We start from the raw sequence: 19,441 nt of genomic DNA, 5'->3' as shown, positions 1-19,441 counted from the left end.
CCTCCATCCCCCGACGGAAGAGCTCCCTTTCAGTCAGTAAAAACAGAAGGTGACAGCTTCACTCATCTGCACTGGTATGGAAAGAGAGCCGGTTTGTGTCCTGGCTGACAGATTAAAGCCAAACAACACTGACATTTGGTGTGAAGCCAGATTAAGTTTGCCTCCTTGAAGCCTCTCCAGCAGCAACGGAGGCTGAAATCCCCGGAATAGTCCTGTGGTCTCGCTAATTGGCGAGCTGCGTGGACCGGCCTTTGATTAATCTTAAATCTTAATGAGTCCGTCCAAAGCTGCTGTGATATTCCGACTGAGGAGGTAAAACACGCTTGCTACTCCCTCTTTTCATCCTTCGTCCGGATGAGAGGAGACCTGGAACCTCATCCTGGTGAACCCACCACGAAATCAAAGAGAATACCAGAGATCCGTTTAATAATTTATTTGCATGTGATTATCGTAAAAATACTGAAAGAGAAATGCTTATTTTTGTTCTAGTTTTCTGGCATTTTTTTTCTTTTTACAATCTAATACACCTTTAATTGCACAGGAGAAAGTCTGCCCTAACAGACACACATTTTCTTTCATTGTGACATATAGTTTCAGATATGTAATGACCATTTAAACTGTAATTTCTCCATTTGCTTGCTCCTCAACAATAAACAAACAAGCATATAAACGAGGGTCATAGAGAGGCCAGAATCAGGTCAGATGGTTGTAAATGCTGAGCCGACTGCTCTAATAGAAATATAGTATTATATACAGGCAGTTGTTTTAGATAGGAACTGCGCTGACAGCTGGCGTGCTGAAGAAAACACATGTCAGGAGAAATAAACCAATGAGTGATTTGTTCTGCATTAAGGTCAGGTCAATATTAAGGTCACGAAGCTATCATCTGGATACTGACCTTTTTTAATTCCCACTGATCTGCAACACATTCGCCAAAAATAAAATATACAACACGGCACTACCACATGTCAGTTATAGTTATTCTGTGTGAGCAGAACGTTTCACTTCTTTGATTCACTCATTCATGTCTGTCCGGTTCTGTTAATGCGTGGAAAAAAAACAAGCATTGTAATAAAAAAGTTTTTAAAAAAAACACACAAAAACCACCTCTTTGCAATAATAGATAATAACTTAGCATTCAAAACAATGCGTATATGAATCAAATAAGATTAAGAAAACATGGACGTTAAAGCCCATACAGCAAAAATGCCACCAAAGCAACAGTTAATGTGGAACTTATTTGTACTTTTCTCATGAAGAAGTTTCCACTTTGGCATGCACATGACGTGTCCCGCACAGTGTCAGTTATACGCCTCTCCTTGGACGGAGAGACGGTGTGAAGACTCGGATGCTTTGTACAGATTTGTAACACGTATATCTCCCAGTACATGTGGAAGACGGTATTTAAGAGGAAGCAGATGAAACGTTTTTTGTACTTGATTCCTGAAAAAAAAAAAGAAAAGCAAAATAAAAGAGGTTGGGGTTTAAAAGGAAAAAAAACGTTGATTGGATTGAAGGTCGACAGAGCTGTCTTAAGAGTTAGTTTCAAGCAAATGTTTGCTTTATCTTGGCACTGTTGTATCGTTATAGACACTGAATCCTATCATGTGTGAGCTCTCCGGTCCTCAGTCTGAGGGGGAAGAGAAGGAAAGACTGATTCCCAACCAGCAGAAAACACATGCAGACATGCAAACACAACCTGAGAGGGGGCAATAGGAAGTTTGGCTTTATGTCAATAGTCACAAATCCACAAGTGTCAAGTAATGAACACACACACTGCAATGGACAGTTCTCTTTAAATGTCTCCAGTCCCGTCGGAAAGAAATCTCCAAATCGGTCCTCTTTCCATCTCTCTGTGGCTTCTGTCTTTGTCTTCTTTTTATTTTACATCAGGCTCTTCACGTTAGAGTTTCTAGGTAGTTTCTATTCGCTCTGTATCCTCCGCTCCTCACACTCTGATGGGGAGAGTTTGGCTCATCTGTTGCCGAACGATTTCCTGACTGCTGTCTGGACTCTTCCTGTTGTGTCCCGGCAGCGTCCCTCCGAGCCGCAGCAAGTCCCTGCCAACACAAAGCCGCACAGGTCAGCAGCAGGTTCACAGCCACTTTAAACAAAAGATACGGCTCATTATTACTCCGCTAAGTGCTCTCATTGAAGGTGGATAAAGGTCTAATCCATCTTAGTGTCAGTGGAGCTAAATTCTGCACAGTATATATACACCTACGACCTCGTGGTTATAAACAATAAAAAACACAGCGCTGTGAGGACATGCTCCAATCTGCTAATCTAGAGCTTCATCTGCAACCTAAAGCCAAATCTACTCATCACGTTTCCAGCTTTAATAAAGTTCAACATATTTTCTAGCTATCTTGGAAGAAAAGCGCTGCAGCCTCCGAGTGTCCTTTGTTGCTCGGCCAGTGTCCTTGTTTTTGAGGCCCTCGTGGCTGAAGATACTCTACAGATAGCGCCGCATCTCATATCCTCTCTCTCCCTCCGTTATCTGCCCCAACATCATCGAGCAGCCAATGGCAGGTGAGCAGGCGCGAGCGTTCAGACACACTCGCAAACACGGGAGACGCTCCCTAAATCATGCTCTGACAACATGATCCTTTCCCTCCCCTCCTCTTCCTCCCGCTCCCCCGTCTATCTCTCATGCTGTTGCATACAGATGAGGCCATAAATTAATCATTGGCATGTCATCCGCACACAGCGACACGTAGCATAACATGCACACTCACACACACACACACGCATATCCCTTTCCTATGCGCCCATCACAGCATTGGGCGCGCCCTCCCCTGATGCATTAAAAAGCTCATTAGCAACCTAATTAAACACATTCCTCTCTTTTAGCTTCTCCTCAATCTCCCTTATTACTCACACTTCATCACCTCCTGCTTTTCCACATCAGCAGCCCTGGCTGCTGTCTGTCCTATCACCTACATTCCAGCATCCAGCCAAGTATAGGGGGAATTAAACCGAGGTCAGCCATTACATTTCCACACACAATTAGCTTCACTGAGCCCAAATCCTGGCACAGGAATCGCCCTTGGGGCTCTGTGTTAGAGTGAAACTGTGAGCCAAGGAGCTGGCACAAGACCTGGATACTGTATGTATGAATTCTGCCTTTTGTGCCTGTCGGAAACAGGAAACTATCGCATAGTCAGAGCCACAGAGTTGAGGACGTGCGCTTGATTCATTATACATCACTACAGAGCCGAGGATCTTGCGTCTAAAACCAGCACTAATCATACTGTTGACTGGATGCCAGGCCAACAAAATTCAGAACAAACACGTCAGTAAAAATGGCTGGAACATTTGGAGCCGCTGCGCTCACAACAAAGTTAAAAAACAACTCGTCGACGTGAGGGCGGCTACCTATGAATAAGTCAACTTCTGCACTTTCAAGGGAGGTGTCAGAGAGAAAGAGGCAGACGCCTGTCTGGCAGTAAAAGCCTTCAGCTCAAAGAAATATCCTCCCAAATCAACCGAAAGCATAAAACAAACCAAACCCAACAAGCATGAACCTTGGTGTGCCTCTCTTTAGGCCAGCAATATTTTCTTTTACTGTGACATCTTATTCCAGCAACCCAGAGGCGCAGCTCTGCTCGTCTCTGCACCGGGAGGAGTCTTCATCCTGAACTTCACAGCCGTCATATACAATACAGGGGACAATTTCACACAAGGTGAGAGAGAGAATTGCATCACCCCCATTTTGTGTTTGCACTATTCAGCTGTTATTGTGGAAAAACCTCAAAAGCATAAAGTGCCTATATGGAAAAAACCCAGCAGAATAATGCATATATTTTCAACGCTGGTCTGCTACGGTAGCTGCTAAGTCAGCCGACAGCACAACAAACTGCACAGCCAACACTACAGACTATTTAAACTTACTGCAAATTTGTTATCAAATATCTTAACATCTCTACTTCTCTTCTTCTATGTCTGCTGTAAACTCTGGTTGCTGTTGTGAGCTGAGATTCTCCACAATGGTCAGAAGTTGCAAGATAATGTCCCTCGATACACAGTCGTGAAACCCAGTGAGATTTTTATACTGCAGCAACTTAGAAAGTAAATTCAGCAAGTTTGTCTGAAAGTTGCTAAATCTCACAGTGAACTTGTCAAGGTGGCAACAGTGAAGTGCTTCCTAAAAAGAGCTGAGATATAACACATTTCCAAAGGCAAACACTTTCCATTCGCCTTGAAACTTCTCTCCATTCACTTCAATTAAAAAGAGGCAGTTTGAGAATGCACTGCAAAGATTTAAACTATGACACAAATCAAAAGTGTGTGGGAGAGCTCCCTCAGCCCTCCTCTGCTCCTGCATGTGGACTCACCCTGAGTAGGTGCTGGTCACCACCTTGAGGCTGGCGGCATTGCGGAGCAGCTTGTCCAGGGTGCTGACGATACGGGAGAACTTGGGCCGCAGGTTTCTCTCCTTCATCCAGCACTCCAGCATCAGCTGGTGCAGCACCATGGGACAGTCCATGGGCGGGGGCAGCCGGTAGTCCTGCTCTACTGCCGTCATCACCTGAGGGACAGAGAGTGGTTCTTAAAGTTACACTCCAGACACATTTTAAAGTATGTTACACTAATACACACATGTTTGAGGCTCAGTCATGCCCAGACTCAGATGAAGAGTCTTTTGTACACCAAAATCAGCAACAGGCAGACCCAACAGACTGCTAAGTGTACTTAGCATCATCTTTTTTGTTCATGTTGTTTGTTAGCTTGTTAGCTTGGAGGCTAACTGGCAGTGGCTTTCACAGTGTTAGTGTTTGTGAAACATACAATAACATCTGCTACGATGGTGTTTTTGGTAGATGGTGGAAGAAGCTCCAGGGTAAAATCCAAAAACCGCACACTCTACCATGTATGCTGTCAAAACTTTCACTATGCTAATGCTAACTCTGCTCTGTGTACTGACAAGTCTGCTCTGTGCTGGAGGTGTCAGGTGTCTTTGCTGATTCAATTCAATTTTATTTTATAAAGCCCAATATTACAAATCACAATTTGCTCCCCCCAAAAAACCCTCCAACGTCCACTTCAGTGTGGTGTTTAAGTCTGTTCCCCCAGTCAATAGCTCTTTTTACACAGAGATGTGCTTTAAAGCTGCTACGAAGTCCCTTCGTCATGCCACCTTTGCATTTTTATACAAAACCAAACAACGGCATCGTGCCGCTCCAGTGTGTGATTTTAGACAACATGCCGGTAAAAGAGGCATTACGGGCGGGACATGTAGCACAACATTGTTGGCCTGTAGTGTGACATATACACACTGGCAGTGTTTTCTAAAGAATAACAATGGTATTAACATAGCAATAACAATCATTTAGCGTCTCTGTTATGTGGTGCTGCTGTTGTTTATTTTTTTTAGTTAGCTGCTAACTGCTAACAACAGCTTATTTTTCTTCCCTTGCAGTAGGTTGCATGTTTTTTTCCACCTGGACCTTTATGCTCTGCCATTTCTCCTCTAATCATCACACTGTAACCTGTGACAGGCTGTTATGATACCACAACTATCGCACAGTCACACATATGTAGTTTTTGTCGAGCTGCAAGCGTCACATAGGTTTACATTACTAAAGGTTTATGACAAAATCACTTGACGACACCGACTCCTGTGTACACATGGCGAGAGAGTTGAGGGAGAGACGCTGTGCTGCTGCCAGAGGAGCCGCTGAATGAGTTCCCTTTGAGCGGTAAGTCACTAAAAGAGTCTGAGAAGTCCGGGGCTGTTCATAAAACATTCAGGATGCCACAGTTTATTCCACAATACTGAAGCTGCTCCTCTTTTTGGAACCACAGCAGAGTCGGTAATAATTTTGCTTTCAGCTATGCTTGTTGTTGCCATGGGAAACATTATGACGTCAATACGTCAACAAGTATCATCATTCACAGCAATCCAAAACCACAAATGTTACAATAACCTTGTTATTGCATCAGAGGAAAAGTCAACGCATCACCAAAGTCGTTACAAATCGTCCACTGGGGACCATGAATATTCCAATAAAATTGTGCCACAATCTGTCCATAAGTTTAAAGATATTTCACTCTAAGTCAAAAGATGCAGACCGACATTTCCATCCACAGAGCCGCTAGCATGGCTAAAAATGTCAACACATTCAAATGAGCATAAAATTGTACACATAAAGTGCAAAATCTTGACGTAGAAATATCTTTAAGGAACTTTCATGTGGTGCTTTTACAAAGTGTTAACATTCAGCTCTGACTCATTTGTATTATGCTCACTCTGTTTGGCCTTTGTTCGTGTGGTGGAAGAATAACCCCCCGTTACTGTATTATGGCCTACATTAGACAGTTTCTCGGCTCACGCTGTCACACATTCCAATCTTCTTTTCAGCATCTTTGTAAAACTCTAAAAACAATATTCTCAAGGTTGTCACTTCAAAACTGGCGTGATTGATAGGAAAGACAATAAGTGGAGGATGAAAACGTTTACTCATTGATTTGATTTCGCCTAGCAACCGCATTTCCCTCCATAAGCTCTGTATGGGTTTTAACTCCCCACAACAATAAAAAATTGCCATTTGGGAACAATAAAACATTTCTGCTGCACCCCTCTTCTCCTGCTGCTTGTCCTTTGATTTTTATGTCGTGCTTCTAGCCGGCGAGTACCTCTGTTTATATCTCGCATTTGTTGACTCTGTTGCTTATTGAGCGATGACTGTGGCACAAAGGCTATTGGGAACAATAGAGGGCTCCTACTTTGATGCTTTCATTACTGCATGTGGGTTTTGTTATGAAAGTTATACATACATTACTGGCATTTTTCATTTCGGCTCCCTTTTTTTTTTTTTTTTTTTTTTGCTTTATTGCTATCAGCGTTACAACTCTCTTTTTGAAGCACAATACAGAGCAGATATTCCTTGGAGAATAAAGTGGAGGTGTACACATTGCTTCAGTACTTTGTTCAGGGGAGGAGGAACCAAGAGATTTCTTTTTTCTTTCCTGCGAGCTCACTGCTGTAGTTACGATGTCTGTGCAGTGCAGATAGCCTACAGGTAACAACGCCTGTAAAAAAAAAAGCCTTTTCCTGAGTTCTCCTTTGTGTGTGTGTGTGTGTGTGTGTGTGTGTGTGATTGAGGCTTTGCAGTATGGATTTGTAGAGGGTGGGCAGGCTAGGGCTGTAAATAAGGTGGTAAAAACTAGAACACAGACACACAGCTGCACCAGCATCTGCAATGAGGAGATAAAGACAGCAGAACAGGCCCAGGTCCAACATGTCACGCTGGAAATCAAAGCTGCAACAGCTCAGAGAAACTCTCAGCAGGCCCTAAACTTAGACCTAAAATGCCCCGAATGTGCATTTGTCTATAGATATATGTTTGTAACATAAGATTGTCAGACTGAAGTGGGGTTTATACTTCTGCATTGAATCGACGCTGCGCCCACGCTATAGTCTGATGTGCACCTCGCCAGAAATGTAGATAGACGTCACAGTGAACGCAGATCTGTTTATTTTTGTCACCTGAAACCATTTCCCTCAGTGGAAACAAACTTTTATTTATTTTTATTTCACAGATAAGAACAAACACATTGTAAAGACGATAAAAACCAAAGAAAATTCCACACCAAGTCTTGTGTGCGATTTATCCTGGCTTCATGTAAGTACAGGAAAAGTCTCAGGGTTTCCCACAAATTCATTTATTTGTGGCAGCACACCGATATTAAAACATCTGCCGTCACATTTTGATTGTCTGTTTCTGGAGTTGGACCGTTCATTACGTGCACTGTTGGAATATATACTGTATACTGTTTGGTATAGCGTACTCGCAGAACAGCAGGCGCAGTGAAAGTTAAACTTAACCGTTCATTTTGCTAAGTCTAAAAGTTTGCTTTCACTCACAAACAGCTGCTTCGCTCATCCATCAATCTGACATGATCAGCTCTGATCGGATTGACTGAATAGTTATCCACCCCGCGACTCAAAACTCCACAATCTGCTGTGGGGACAAAAAAAAAAGAACTAATAAAGAGTTGCGGATGCGCTGCGTTCACAAACCCACTAAAACCTCAGAATTTAGAGAGGGGACACAGACTGAAAAGCAAAACAAATCAGAACTAACAGACCCCCATCATCAGCTATCGCCACACCACCATTGATCTGTTGGCTAGCTGCTAGGCTAATCTATGCAATGGGAAATGTCATAGGCTTATGCTAGTAATGTTAGCATGTTGTATACATGGGGAAAAAGTCAGTAGTTTAAGAAAACTGTTTTGTTGGTGAAACATATGAGTTATATCGGAGCTGAATTTTATAATGTCCATCAAATGCTGTTATTCCTGGCTCCATTGGAGTAGAGGAAATGTCTGCTAGCTGCTAGGCTAATTTATACAGTATAAAATGTCATATGCTAGTAACGTTAGCTTGTTGTATTTGTGGGGAAAAAACTGATATACAATATATGAATAAAATAAACCTTTATAACCATCAACTAAACATTTACTTTCATCGGCCATGTTTCTGCATGTATGGAGTCAACTTGGCAACTCGTGGACCAAAATGTTCACAAACTATCTGTGTTGTGTTGTTTCACTTCCCCGGGTGCAACATAAAAGAAGGGTAAGATAACTGTTTTGTCAGTGAACTTTGAGAGTTATAATGGAGCCAAATTTTGTAACGTTATCTTTGTTGAATGTTGCTCTTGTTCCTGGCTTCATAGAGTAGAGAAAGAGTGCTAGCTGCTAGGATAATTTATGCAATGTAAAATGTCATAGGCTTATGCTAATACTGTTAGCATCTTGTATTTGTTCAGCAGGTGTTGTTTTGTCTGTGAACCTTGCTTAATTTAGAACGAAGTATAATTTTGTACTTGTGTGTTATGTTGTCACTATAAAGCCATGTTTTATGTGTGTTTTAGTTGTGTTAATTGAATCAATCGCATTTAACTGCACTTCACAGAAAGTCAACACAGTAGCATAGAAACCCTGCTGCCAACTAGTAATTTGGAGGTGTAATTGCAGAACGATACAAACACACCACTGCACAAAGATAAATGCTCATAACAGTGTGTGTACGACGATAAATCAGCCTCAACTCACATCCTGGTTGCTCATGTCCCAGTATGGCCTCTCTCCATAGGACACCACCTCCCACATGACGATGCCGTAACTCCACACGTCGCTGGCAGAGGTGAACTTCCTGAAGGCGATGGCCTCTGGCGCCGTCCACCGGATGGGAATCTTCCCTCCCTGCTCACATGCACGCACACACACAAAGGGGGGGGATGGTATCAACACCCTGGGAGACACTACAGTCTTCTGACAACACACATGCTGAAGCTAATGCACATTTCACAGACGGTCTCACACGCTAACGCAAATATTGGCACACATGAACAGTCACACATGCATCCATATGCACATGTGAAACAAGTGAAGGGGATCAGATTAACAAGCCCAATTAAACACGCGCAGAGTGTACAAACACTGACTTAGCACACATAATACTCACCAGGGAGCTTGTGTAAGTGGGGTCAGCGGAGGTGTCGTCCAGGAACCGCGACAGGCCAAAGTCGGAGACCTTGCAGACCAAGTTGCTGTTGACCAGGATATTCCGGGCAGCGAGGTCTCGGTGAACATAATTCATGTCTGACAGGTACTTCATCCCTGCAGCGATGCCACGCAGCATCCCGACCAGCTGTGTCATCGTGAAGCGCCCGTCATTCAGCTACAAAAACACAGCCAGAGATGGAGTGAGAGGGGAGGTGGGGGTCGAGAGCAGGAGAGGGGGTTAATGAACAAGGAGGAAAGAGAAGGAGTGAAAAATGAGAAGGCAGGATGTGTTGGAATATGGAGAAACAGACGATAGGGACGAGTATGGGAGATAAAGAGGAGGAGAAAGCACCAGAGAGAGCCAATCAGTCAGTGAGGCCACATAAACATGACATCTGTCATAATGCTTCACGGCTGCTCCTGACAGTCAGTGACAGCTGACCTTTTCACGCATGCTGTCCAATTAGCTGATTAATTAGACTCTTTACTGTCGTACTAAACACATTAAGGCTCTATATTGACTCCACACAAAAACAAAATGGGAGCAAAAAGAGAGCTGCAACACTGAAATCAAAACCAGACAACTGCAGGTATTCTTTTCTCATTCTGCAAGACTGACAGAGTAGCTGCAGGTACAGGCCGTGCACGCTTGTTAACACAAAGCTTTGTTTGCATCTTTTTTCCCTGCTTGTGAACATTAAAGCAAAATCGTCCTGCCGACTGAATTAGAATGGCATGTTGCTCAAAGCTTATTTTCCTCATCTGAAAGTCCCTGAGTTGCAGAATTTTGCCCTTTCATGTTACATTTGAGAAGCATGAAACAAATCTGAGATTAGGGCTTTCAGGGTTTAATTTACAATTCTCCACATGTATGAAGCGTGACACAGTGGGATGAACTCCAGATCGTGTAAATCAGCGGCTCGATGTGAAACCTGATGTGTGTGAATGATATGTTATAGGATTTTTTACACATTTTTATTGCAACGTTTCTGTTTTATATTCATGATCTCGGCTGTTGCGGTGCTTTGCCTTTATTTTATTTCCTCTTAATGTGTTTATAGTATGCACCAAAGACCAAAGGAAATCCCTTGTAAGTGTAAATCTACTTGATCATAAATCCTATGCTGATTCTGATGTGTGGCCCATATTGTAGCTGACACTGATGTTTTGTTGATGTTCTTTGTTTTGTTTTTGCTGAACAATTTTAAAGTCAGCCTGTCTATGAATGAGCACAAATTCAATCGTACAAATGGATGACTCAACCTTTTCTATATCCTTCACATGAAAACTGCCTCAAAAGCCTTTTAACTATAACACATAATTCCCTCTCTCTCCTTTATATTGCTGTGAAAACCACAAAACCCCGACCTCAAAATCCAATGTGACATCATCTATCAGTGGACATGTTGATACACTACGTGTAAAATAGAGTGTACTGTCCATCCATCCATTCATCCATTTTCATCTGCTTATCCAGGACCGGGTCACGGTGGCGGCAGGCCAAGCAAAGCACCCCACACGTCCTTCTCCCCAGCAACGCTTTCCAGCTCCTCCTGGGGGACCCTGAGGCATTCCCAGGCCAGATGGGATATGTAATCCCTCCAGCTTGTTCTGGGTCTGCCTCGGGGCCTCCTACCAGTGGGACGTGCCCGGAACACGTCTAACAGGAGGCGCCCAGGAGGCATCCTGATCAGATGCCTGAACCACCTCAACTGACCCCTTTCGACGCAAAGGAGCAGCGGCTCTACTCCGAGCTCCCTCCGGATGTCTGAGTATGATGTGATGTTATCAACTGATATTGCTAACTAGGTTAGAACTGGTACTGTTGACACCATCTTGGTTATTAAACTTGTTGGACTGGAATGCGGTCAACTTAGGTGCAACGGCACTCCCAACTTTCACGTCCAACTTCTGGGGTAAATTGAATGCAGAATTAGCCTGCACCAATATGTTGCGACACAACCATGATTCCGGATACCAAGATGACATCTCTTCATTTGAATGGAGTTGCTCTCTTGGCGCATACCCCCAAAAAAGTTTTGAGCTTCTGGGTTTTCTTCCACGGTATGCGTCCCACTGAATATGCAAAGCAGTGTTTTCTCCTGGTGGCCCGCCTGTGAGTTCCCGCTCGCCTCATAGACTTTACGTTGTGATGACGTCACAGATTTTTAAATTTAACCTCTCAGCTTGAGGAGAGTTTTACAACTGTAAAACCAACAAAATTCATAATACAAAGAGTCGCAATTGACCTTCTTTGTAGCTCGAGGTGTCCTTTCAAGTTTTACAGATGTCTCTTTTAAAATGGCGGTCTATGGGGAAATTTTTTGGGGGCTGCAGGGGATTTTTTTGCAGCATACAGCGAGTGGCCACTGGGGAAAACTGGAAGCAAGGCTGGACTGCGTTCCTGAGGGTCTGGACACAACAGAGAAACATCGGCCACTGCCATCTGTGAAAGTCATCTAATTTGCAGACAGGCCGACGGCAGTCAACAAGGCGAATATCAGCCAATGCCCATGTTGGGCCAATAAACCAGTGCGTCTTTTGTGAAACTGAAACAGATCAACTGAAAGTCAATACACAATTATGTGATGTAAAAAAGGAGTGGTTCTGGAAATCGTGATGAAGCTGAAACTCCGCTGTGAGGTTTTCTCCCATGACCTGAATATTTAATAAGGAGAGAAAAAAAATCTATTTTCGACATAATCAATCCCTTCTTTGACTCCACAAAGAGAAAGCGCAGAACACAAGACGTGACATGACAAAACCATAAACATTCTGCTTTGTAGTCGGCACACTCCGATGAAGTCTGACAGCAAAACAAGGCGGAATGGATGGATGTGTAAACAGCCATGATTCATAGCAGGCCTTCAAAACCACGATGGTGTGTACGTGTGTGTGTGTGTGTGTGTGTGTGTGTTGTTATGCATCTATATGTGCATATGTCATGTGTGTGTAAGTGTGTCCATGTCTCCGGGGAGCTGCAACACAAGGTCTCATGTGCGTGACATACATGGTTGGTTTGTGTGTGTGTGTGTGTGTGTGAGTTAACTGTATAGTCTCCTTGTTGGAGCAGAACTCAGAGTCCCTCTGAGTCACAGGCAGTGTGACACTGGCGGGAGCGGGGGTGAGGACAGCACAGGCCGCCGAGTTTTTCTGTGTTATTTGTGGGACAGCTGACTGAGAGGAGTGGGTGAGAAGGAGGGAAGAGGCTCAGGCTGGACTCTCAGATGTAGGGCTGCGACTAATGATTGTTGTCGTTATCGATTAATCATCTCCAAATAACAGTTTCATTGTCTGGTCCATAAAATGTCAGAAAAAAAAAGAATAGTGTCCATTAAAATGTCCGAGAGCCCGAAGGGATGTTTCCATGAAAACATTAATTGGCAATTTTCTTATAATTAATTTATCCCATAACTCTTTCTTAAGAGAAAAAACATCCCAAACATTTGCTTAAGCTTTTCAAATGTGCATATATACTGCTTTTTTAACAGATATGACAGCAAACTTTTCACTTGGTATCTGATGTCTCATAAAGAGAATGACTGATTACTGATAATTTGAGAAAACCGTTGGCAGATTAATTGATAATGAACATAATGGTTTCAGCTATTCAAACTGCTCGCTTTGTCAGAGCAACAACAACTTGATAAACTACTTTAACAATTAATCAGTTATAAAAAAATATTGTCAAAGTATTAATTCAGTGTAACTTTTTAATTGCCCAAATGTTTGGCCTCAGTACCCATTCTCAGTCCTATTTTCATTTCTGCACTGAAGGCTCATTTACTTTTCCTCTAATTATATATTTATTAACTTGAGTCTAATTTTGCCAATTTTAGTTATTGTAAGACTGCATCACATTATACAAGAGAAGAAGATATAATTGTTATAAGTTACACATATTTCAGGATTTTGCTGGAAAAAAACATGTTTATATTCTGCAAATTAAGCACCCACTGCAAGATATATTAACAAAAGTAGGACTGCAACTAATAATTGTTTAATTAAAAAATTCTAATAATAATTAATAATAATTTTTCCAAATAATCAATTAATCATTGACCTAAAAGATGTCAGAAAATAATTAAAAATGCAAATTAAGATTTTCCAAATCCCAAGAAAACTTCTTTTTTAAATCTTGTATTGTCCAAGATATGTAATTGAGAGGGATATTAAACTGAGAGTGTTTGTTTTTTTTAATCAATCGATAACTCCTCGGTGTATAAAATGAAAGAAAGCAGTGAAACTGCAATTTCCCTGAGCCCGAGAGGACAACTTCAAATTGCTTGTTTTTTCCAAATGAACCGTCCGAACCCAAAAGATGTTTAATTTAGAAAGATGAAAAATTATATAATAAAAGCAGCAAATTCACTTTTCCCACATATTGCAAATGTTTGCAATTTTCCTTAATAGCTTACTTTAACAATGAATCAATAATCAGTACTGCAACAAATTAATTTTCTGTTTATCACCTGTGATAGAGGAGGATATTCTTTTTTGGATTAGCTGAAATATGTCTGCAGCATCGACAACTATCATGAACCAATTAATAAATGTATTTCCTTACACTTTAATCATATATTCACTGATATAAATAATTATTTTGTCACATTCTATTATCTATTGAAGCAAAGTTATATGTCTGCTTCTGTTTTTGACAACTTTTTACTGTTTAATCTCTCGTTTTATGATTAAAAGTTGCCAAAATCAGAAGCAGCCGCATAACTTTGCTTAAATAAATTACCAAATGTGACAAAATAATTATTTAAACTAGAGATTAAACAATTCATATCACAATTGTATTGAATAAAATTATCCCTATTATCAATATTCTTGCTGTATTCTTAAATATGCTGAAAATGTTAAAAAAAAGTACTGCTATACACACTGCAATTATTTTTTACTTTAATATTGAAAACCACAAATTAAAATAGCAGCACTATGCACATTGTGTTTTCATAAAAAATGTAAATAATTAACAAAGCCAATAAATTATGTAAACATATGAATATCATATTAAATGTGCATTAACATTACAGATGGCTCCATGTGGCCATGCATCTGAGAGACTATGTTTGGTTGATCCTTGACAGTACAGATACAGTCAGTCTTTATGGAAACACCCGAAAAACATCACATCCCTTCACACCGAGGGGGAAAACAAAGCATTTGTGTTGCTGTGTGGCTTTCTGCACGTCCAATAAAATTAAAAATTCAAAGTTAAAGGGTATTTATCAACCTGGACCCTATCTTCCATATTATGTTTTTGTGTCTAAGTGACTAATGGGAAAACAGTTTTTGAAATTGGGCCAGTATTGAGCGAGAGCAGCGACCAGGCTGCAATGTGCCGACTCAGGGCATGTTAGCACCGTTACTGTGTCTGTTTTCACCACTGACAGGCTCAGATTGGTATTATAGTATATACATTATAGGATCCCTACAGAGACATACCTTTTTTGTGAGAGAGTAAGATCCTTTTTTATTTAACCAGAAACAGCCCTGAAATCACTGTTGCACAACCCACCAGACTCCATTTAAATAAACAGTAATTTCATCATTGTAAAACACACTTCACTAAGTCAACAAAAACAAATCAATCTTAATTTGTCTTTCCACTGTTCCAACAGTCACCAGCTCTGGCTTGGTTGAAATTAACCCTTAATCACCCAGTTAGATGTGAAATTATGCTGTCTCCATGCTAAAATTAATGCTTATTTAAATGGAGTCTGGTGGGTGAGGTGATGGAGATTTCGGAGCTGTTTCTAGCTAAACAAAAAGGATCTAACACTTTATCCAAACAGTGTTCGATGTTTAGCCACTGGTAAACAAGTTGTGAGTATCAAAGGACCTGTAGCGTGATGTCATAGCACATCATCAAAACATAGGCTAATGGCGTTGAGTCAAGTTAGCACTGCTATACTGTCTTGAAACATGAGTGAAGTTCATTAAAACATGCTAGTCTATTAAATCATAGTGTTCACAGCTGTAGGGTACTGATATTAGAGTGAGTTTAATTAATCACATATATAGCAAATATAGTAGTGTATTTTATGTGAGTTTAAAAACCACGGCATGTGTGCAGCCCCTAATTTCCAGGGCTGGTACCTGCTGTTATTACACAGGCTAGTTAATAACATGTCGGGCAGGAAATCCAAAGTGTGGGATCATTTTGAGAAGGTGAAGGACGAACCCAAGGTGATATGTAAACTCATCTTCATTGGTCGACTACAAACATGACGTATCATCTGAAACATGTCAGTAGCTACATGCCCATTAGCCACTTAGCACAATCATTACTGCTTTGCTGACAGCGTCATTAACAGGCGGCTCGCTCAGTGTGTGACGTGCACTTGTAGATAAAATATAGGCCTATATTAATGAAGGTTCATTAGTACGGTTTTGTGTTTCTCTGTAATGTAGCACAGTGTTAACAATGTTACTGATACTGTTCTTTCTCACACCTTCAATTCAAACCATTGTGTTGCCCCGCCCAATATATATCATTTAATAATTAAATTAATATCATAAACATGCAGGCGACTAGTCGACTAATGGCCCTAAATGACAACTATTGGTTGACTAGGAAAATTCTTAGTCAGGGGCAGCCTTAAAAAAAAGCCCTGGCACAATATACAAGATCCTCAGCCAGTATTAAAAATGCAGACGTGCGGTTATATGCCATCAAGTCTACTTAATTTAAAAGATATTAAAACAAGCTCATCAATATCATCGATTCATCATCTATGCAAACAAGCAGCCGTATATCACTTAAAGATAAACTGCTTTTAAGACCATCAACGTGGCATCGATTCACCTGCAGCATTAAGTAGCCTCATCCAGCCAAACTGTTACAGTAAGTAGACTTCCTCACAGTGCAGCCATGCAGGAAAACACATCTCATTGAATGTAAATGACATGTAATAGCCCCCACGCTGCTGGAAATGTACTGTGTGACACCTCATTTCTCATCCTGCCTTTGTTCAGCGTTTTGTGTAGGAGGCGGTGGTCTGAACTGAAAACTCTGATCAGTAATGTATTCTGCAGTCGCACAAAGACTCTCTAATACACTGAAGCAAACCTATCCAAAGGTCTGCTGTGTGACAGTTTTCCACCAGGAGTTTGTGCATTGGAAAGCCTGTCAGCATCAGTCAGTCACGTCAAGCAGAGACACTATGCCTGTCTCCAGGCGTTATATTGCACATTTAATCTCTATCACTCAGCAAGTGTGCGCCTCGGGGTGTTTCACAGAGAGTAAAACATTCCGATAACCCAGAGGTGTCGTGAATGACTGTCTGTGTGTGTGTGTGTGTTCCTCTCTCAGCTTTGATACAAACAGAAAGTAATCTTCTCTGTCAGAGGTGTTGCGGCACGCACCTCCCGCCAAGCTTACCCTGAGGAAGGAATCGAGCGCTCCGTTCTCCATGAATTCTGTGATGATGAGGACGGGGCAGCTCCGCGTCAGGACGCCCTCCAGCCGGATCACGTTGGGGTGGTCGAACTGGCCCATGATGGAGGCCTCGGCAAGGAAGTCTCGCCTCTGGCGCTCGGTGTAGCCTGCTTTCAGCGTTTTAATCGCCACCACCATCTCCCTGCGGCCGGGCTGCTTGAGACGACCACGGCACACCTCTCCAAATTCACCTGGATTGGAGAATGAGGTGGGGGGGGGGGGGGAGGTGAGGGTGATGGGGGAGAGGGGGTGGAGGGGGAGTGCAGGGAGAGGGAACGTTACTGGTCGGACTCGGGAGTGAAGGAGCTGATTTGAGAGAGTTGAGGGTCAGCTTCAACTGTGGGAGAGGATTAGAAGAGAGAAGAGGAAAGGACGGGAGGTCAGGGGTCAAAGATGTTGGGGAGAGAGGGAGTGAGCCGAATCGATCGAGTGTGCAACCTGGGAGCAGTGGAGGGAGACAGAGGACGGGCGAGGAACTTGGGGGTTCTGCATTTGGTGCCTGAGCACGAGTGTTTACAAGGAGGAGAGAAAGAGAAAGAAAAGGAGGAAGGTTGAACGAGCAGGAGCAGACTGTCATTTGAGGTGAAGCTAGGACACAACATGCTGCCGGAGAGAAAAAACACACAGAGAGGGAAGAGCTACAGAGAAGATTTTCACTTCAATCCTTCCCACCAGCAGCTCTCATGCACACTCTGTGAATCCTTTTCTCCCCGAGAGAACTCTCTTACAGAGCAGACCTCGGGGCTTGATGGCACACTCCTGCTCAAATGAATGATTAATAAACCTGAATCCCTCTCCGTCCTCTTGGACAAAAACAACAGCGCTGTTTACCTGCACCGATGACTTCTTCTATTTTCACGCAGGAAATGTCTATCTCTTTAGCAAACTCGTGGATGGCATCGTTGGGGTCCTCATAGGTGAAAGGGTCGATGTATACTTTGACTCCTGGAGAAACTGAGAGAGAAAACATCACAGTGAGGTCAGCATCATACCTGCCTGGGTACTATAGCTGGAATTAATGTCACAGTGTCAACAGGAAAACGTTATTACATGGCAAAAAATACTTTAAAAATCGAAATGATGCCTGATTATCATTAAATGAATAGTTCTGAGAAATGGTTTGCTTTCCTGCGGAGAGTGAGATTAGAGGGTTGATACCGCTCTCATGTCTTTATGATAAATATAAAGCTACATCCAGGCGACAGTTAGCTTATCTCAGCATTAAGACTGGGAGCAGGAGGAAACAGGTTCTCCAAATCTCATTTTTTAACATGTTTTATCTCATTTGTTTATTCCGCACAAAAACTTGAGGTGTAAAAACAACAATTTGTGTTTCTGTGGGAGGTTACATGTGGGACTACTTCATGGCTGGGTGCTGTCACTTCCTGGAATCTCCGCTGGTTGGCTGGAAAATTACAGGTGCCGTGCCATTGTTCCGACAGCCCATTATTCCCAAACCCCAACAGTCGGAGAAGTGTCCCATCGGATCAAAAGCCCATTTCTCCGACAATCTGTTATCCCAAAAACAAACGCCAGTTGCTCCAAAAATAGGCAACACACTCCCTACAGTTGTAAGATTCATGGGCTGCGATCAGTCGGCCCTGCATCCTAATGTTTCACATCCACCTTCCTCAGTTCATTGGGAGCATCTGTGTGCATATATGGCTGCTGCAACTCACGTTCAGTAACTGAATGGCTGCTCAAAACATGAGACCTCCGATCTGACAATCACTTATGTGCGTTAATGAAATAACCTCCTCAGAAATGTAACTACACCACAAGGCGACGCAGACCTCCTGTCTTTTCTGTAAGCTGAAACCATTTCCCTCAGTGGAAACAAAGCTTTGATTTACTTTAATTTCACAGATAAGAAACAATACATTGTGAAGCCAATAAAGCCTCCACTAAAATAGCATTTTAAGTCTTGTGTGTGATTTATCCTGGCTTCATATGAGCAGAGGAAATCTCCACTTGTCGCTAGGCTAATTTATACAATGTAAAATGCCATAGGCTTGTGCTAATAGCGTTAATAACGTTAGCATGTTGTGTTTGTTTTGAAAACATGTTTAGTATAAGACAGTTGTTTTGTCAGTGAACCTTGTGAGCTGTAATGGCGCCGAATTTTGTAACGTTACCTTTGTTAAATGTTGCTGTTGTTCCTGGCTTCATATGAGAAGAGGAAAAGTCCGCTAGCTGCTAGGCTAATTCATACAATGTAAAATGCCATAGGCTTGTGCTAATAATGTTAGCATGTTGTATTTGTGGGGAAAACGTGTCCAGATAAAGACAAGTGTTTGTTTGTGAATGCTGCGAGTTATAGTGAAGCTGATTTGTGTACTTGTGTTTGAAATTGTTGCTATTGAGCCATGTTTAATGTGTGTTTAATGTGTGTTTTGAATCAACTAATGGCACAACCCTCATGAGAAGGCCATGTTTAGTGTTTTGTGGTGAAGACTGCAATAAAGCCATTGTTGG

At 42.1% G+C, this 19,441-nt stretch overlaps 1 protein-coding gene across 1 annotated transcript in view; it reads right to left on the bottom strand.

The window, feature by feature from the left end:
• Positions 1–418: 418 nt before the first annotated feature.
• The window catches only part of ephb3a (eph receptor B3a), a 51,258-nt gene continuing 32,235 nt past the window's right edge, over positions 419–19,441 (bottom strand). Inside the window, exons 10-15 of the mRNA XM_033650837.2 lie at positions 17,798–17,920; positions 16,910–17,157; positions 9,479–9,694; positions 9,067–9,216; positions 4,338–4,531; positions 419–2,060 (exon numbers count right to left, since the gene is read on the bottom strand). Of these exons, the coding sequence (XP_033506728.1) occupies positions 1,949–2,060; positions 4,338–4,531; positions 9,067–9,216; positions 9,479–9,694; positions 16,910–17,157; positions 17,798–17,920 (1,043 nt within the window). The 3' untranslated portion in view covers positions 419–1,948. The remainder of the gene's footprint in view (positions 2,061–4,337; positions 4,532–9,066; positions 9,217–9,478; positions 9,695–16,909; positions 17,158–17,797; positions 17,921–19,441) is intronic.

This window comes from Epinephelus lanceolatus, chromosome 12, assembly GCF_041903045.1.
Source record: "Epinephelus lanceolatus isolate andai-2023 chromosome 12, ASM4190304v1, whole genome shotgun sequence".
In the NCBI taxonomy this organism is placed as follows: domain Eukaryota; kingdom Metazoa; phylum Chordata; class Actinopteri; order Perciformes; family Serranidae; genus Epinephelus; species Epinephelus lanceolatus.
This window is presented reverse-complemented; position numbering and strand designations above follow the sequence as displayed.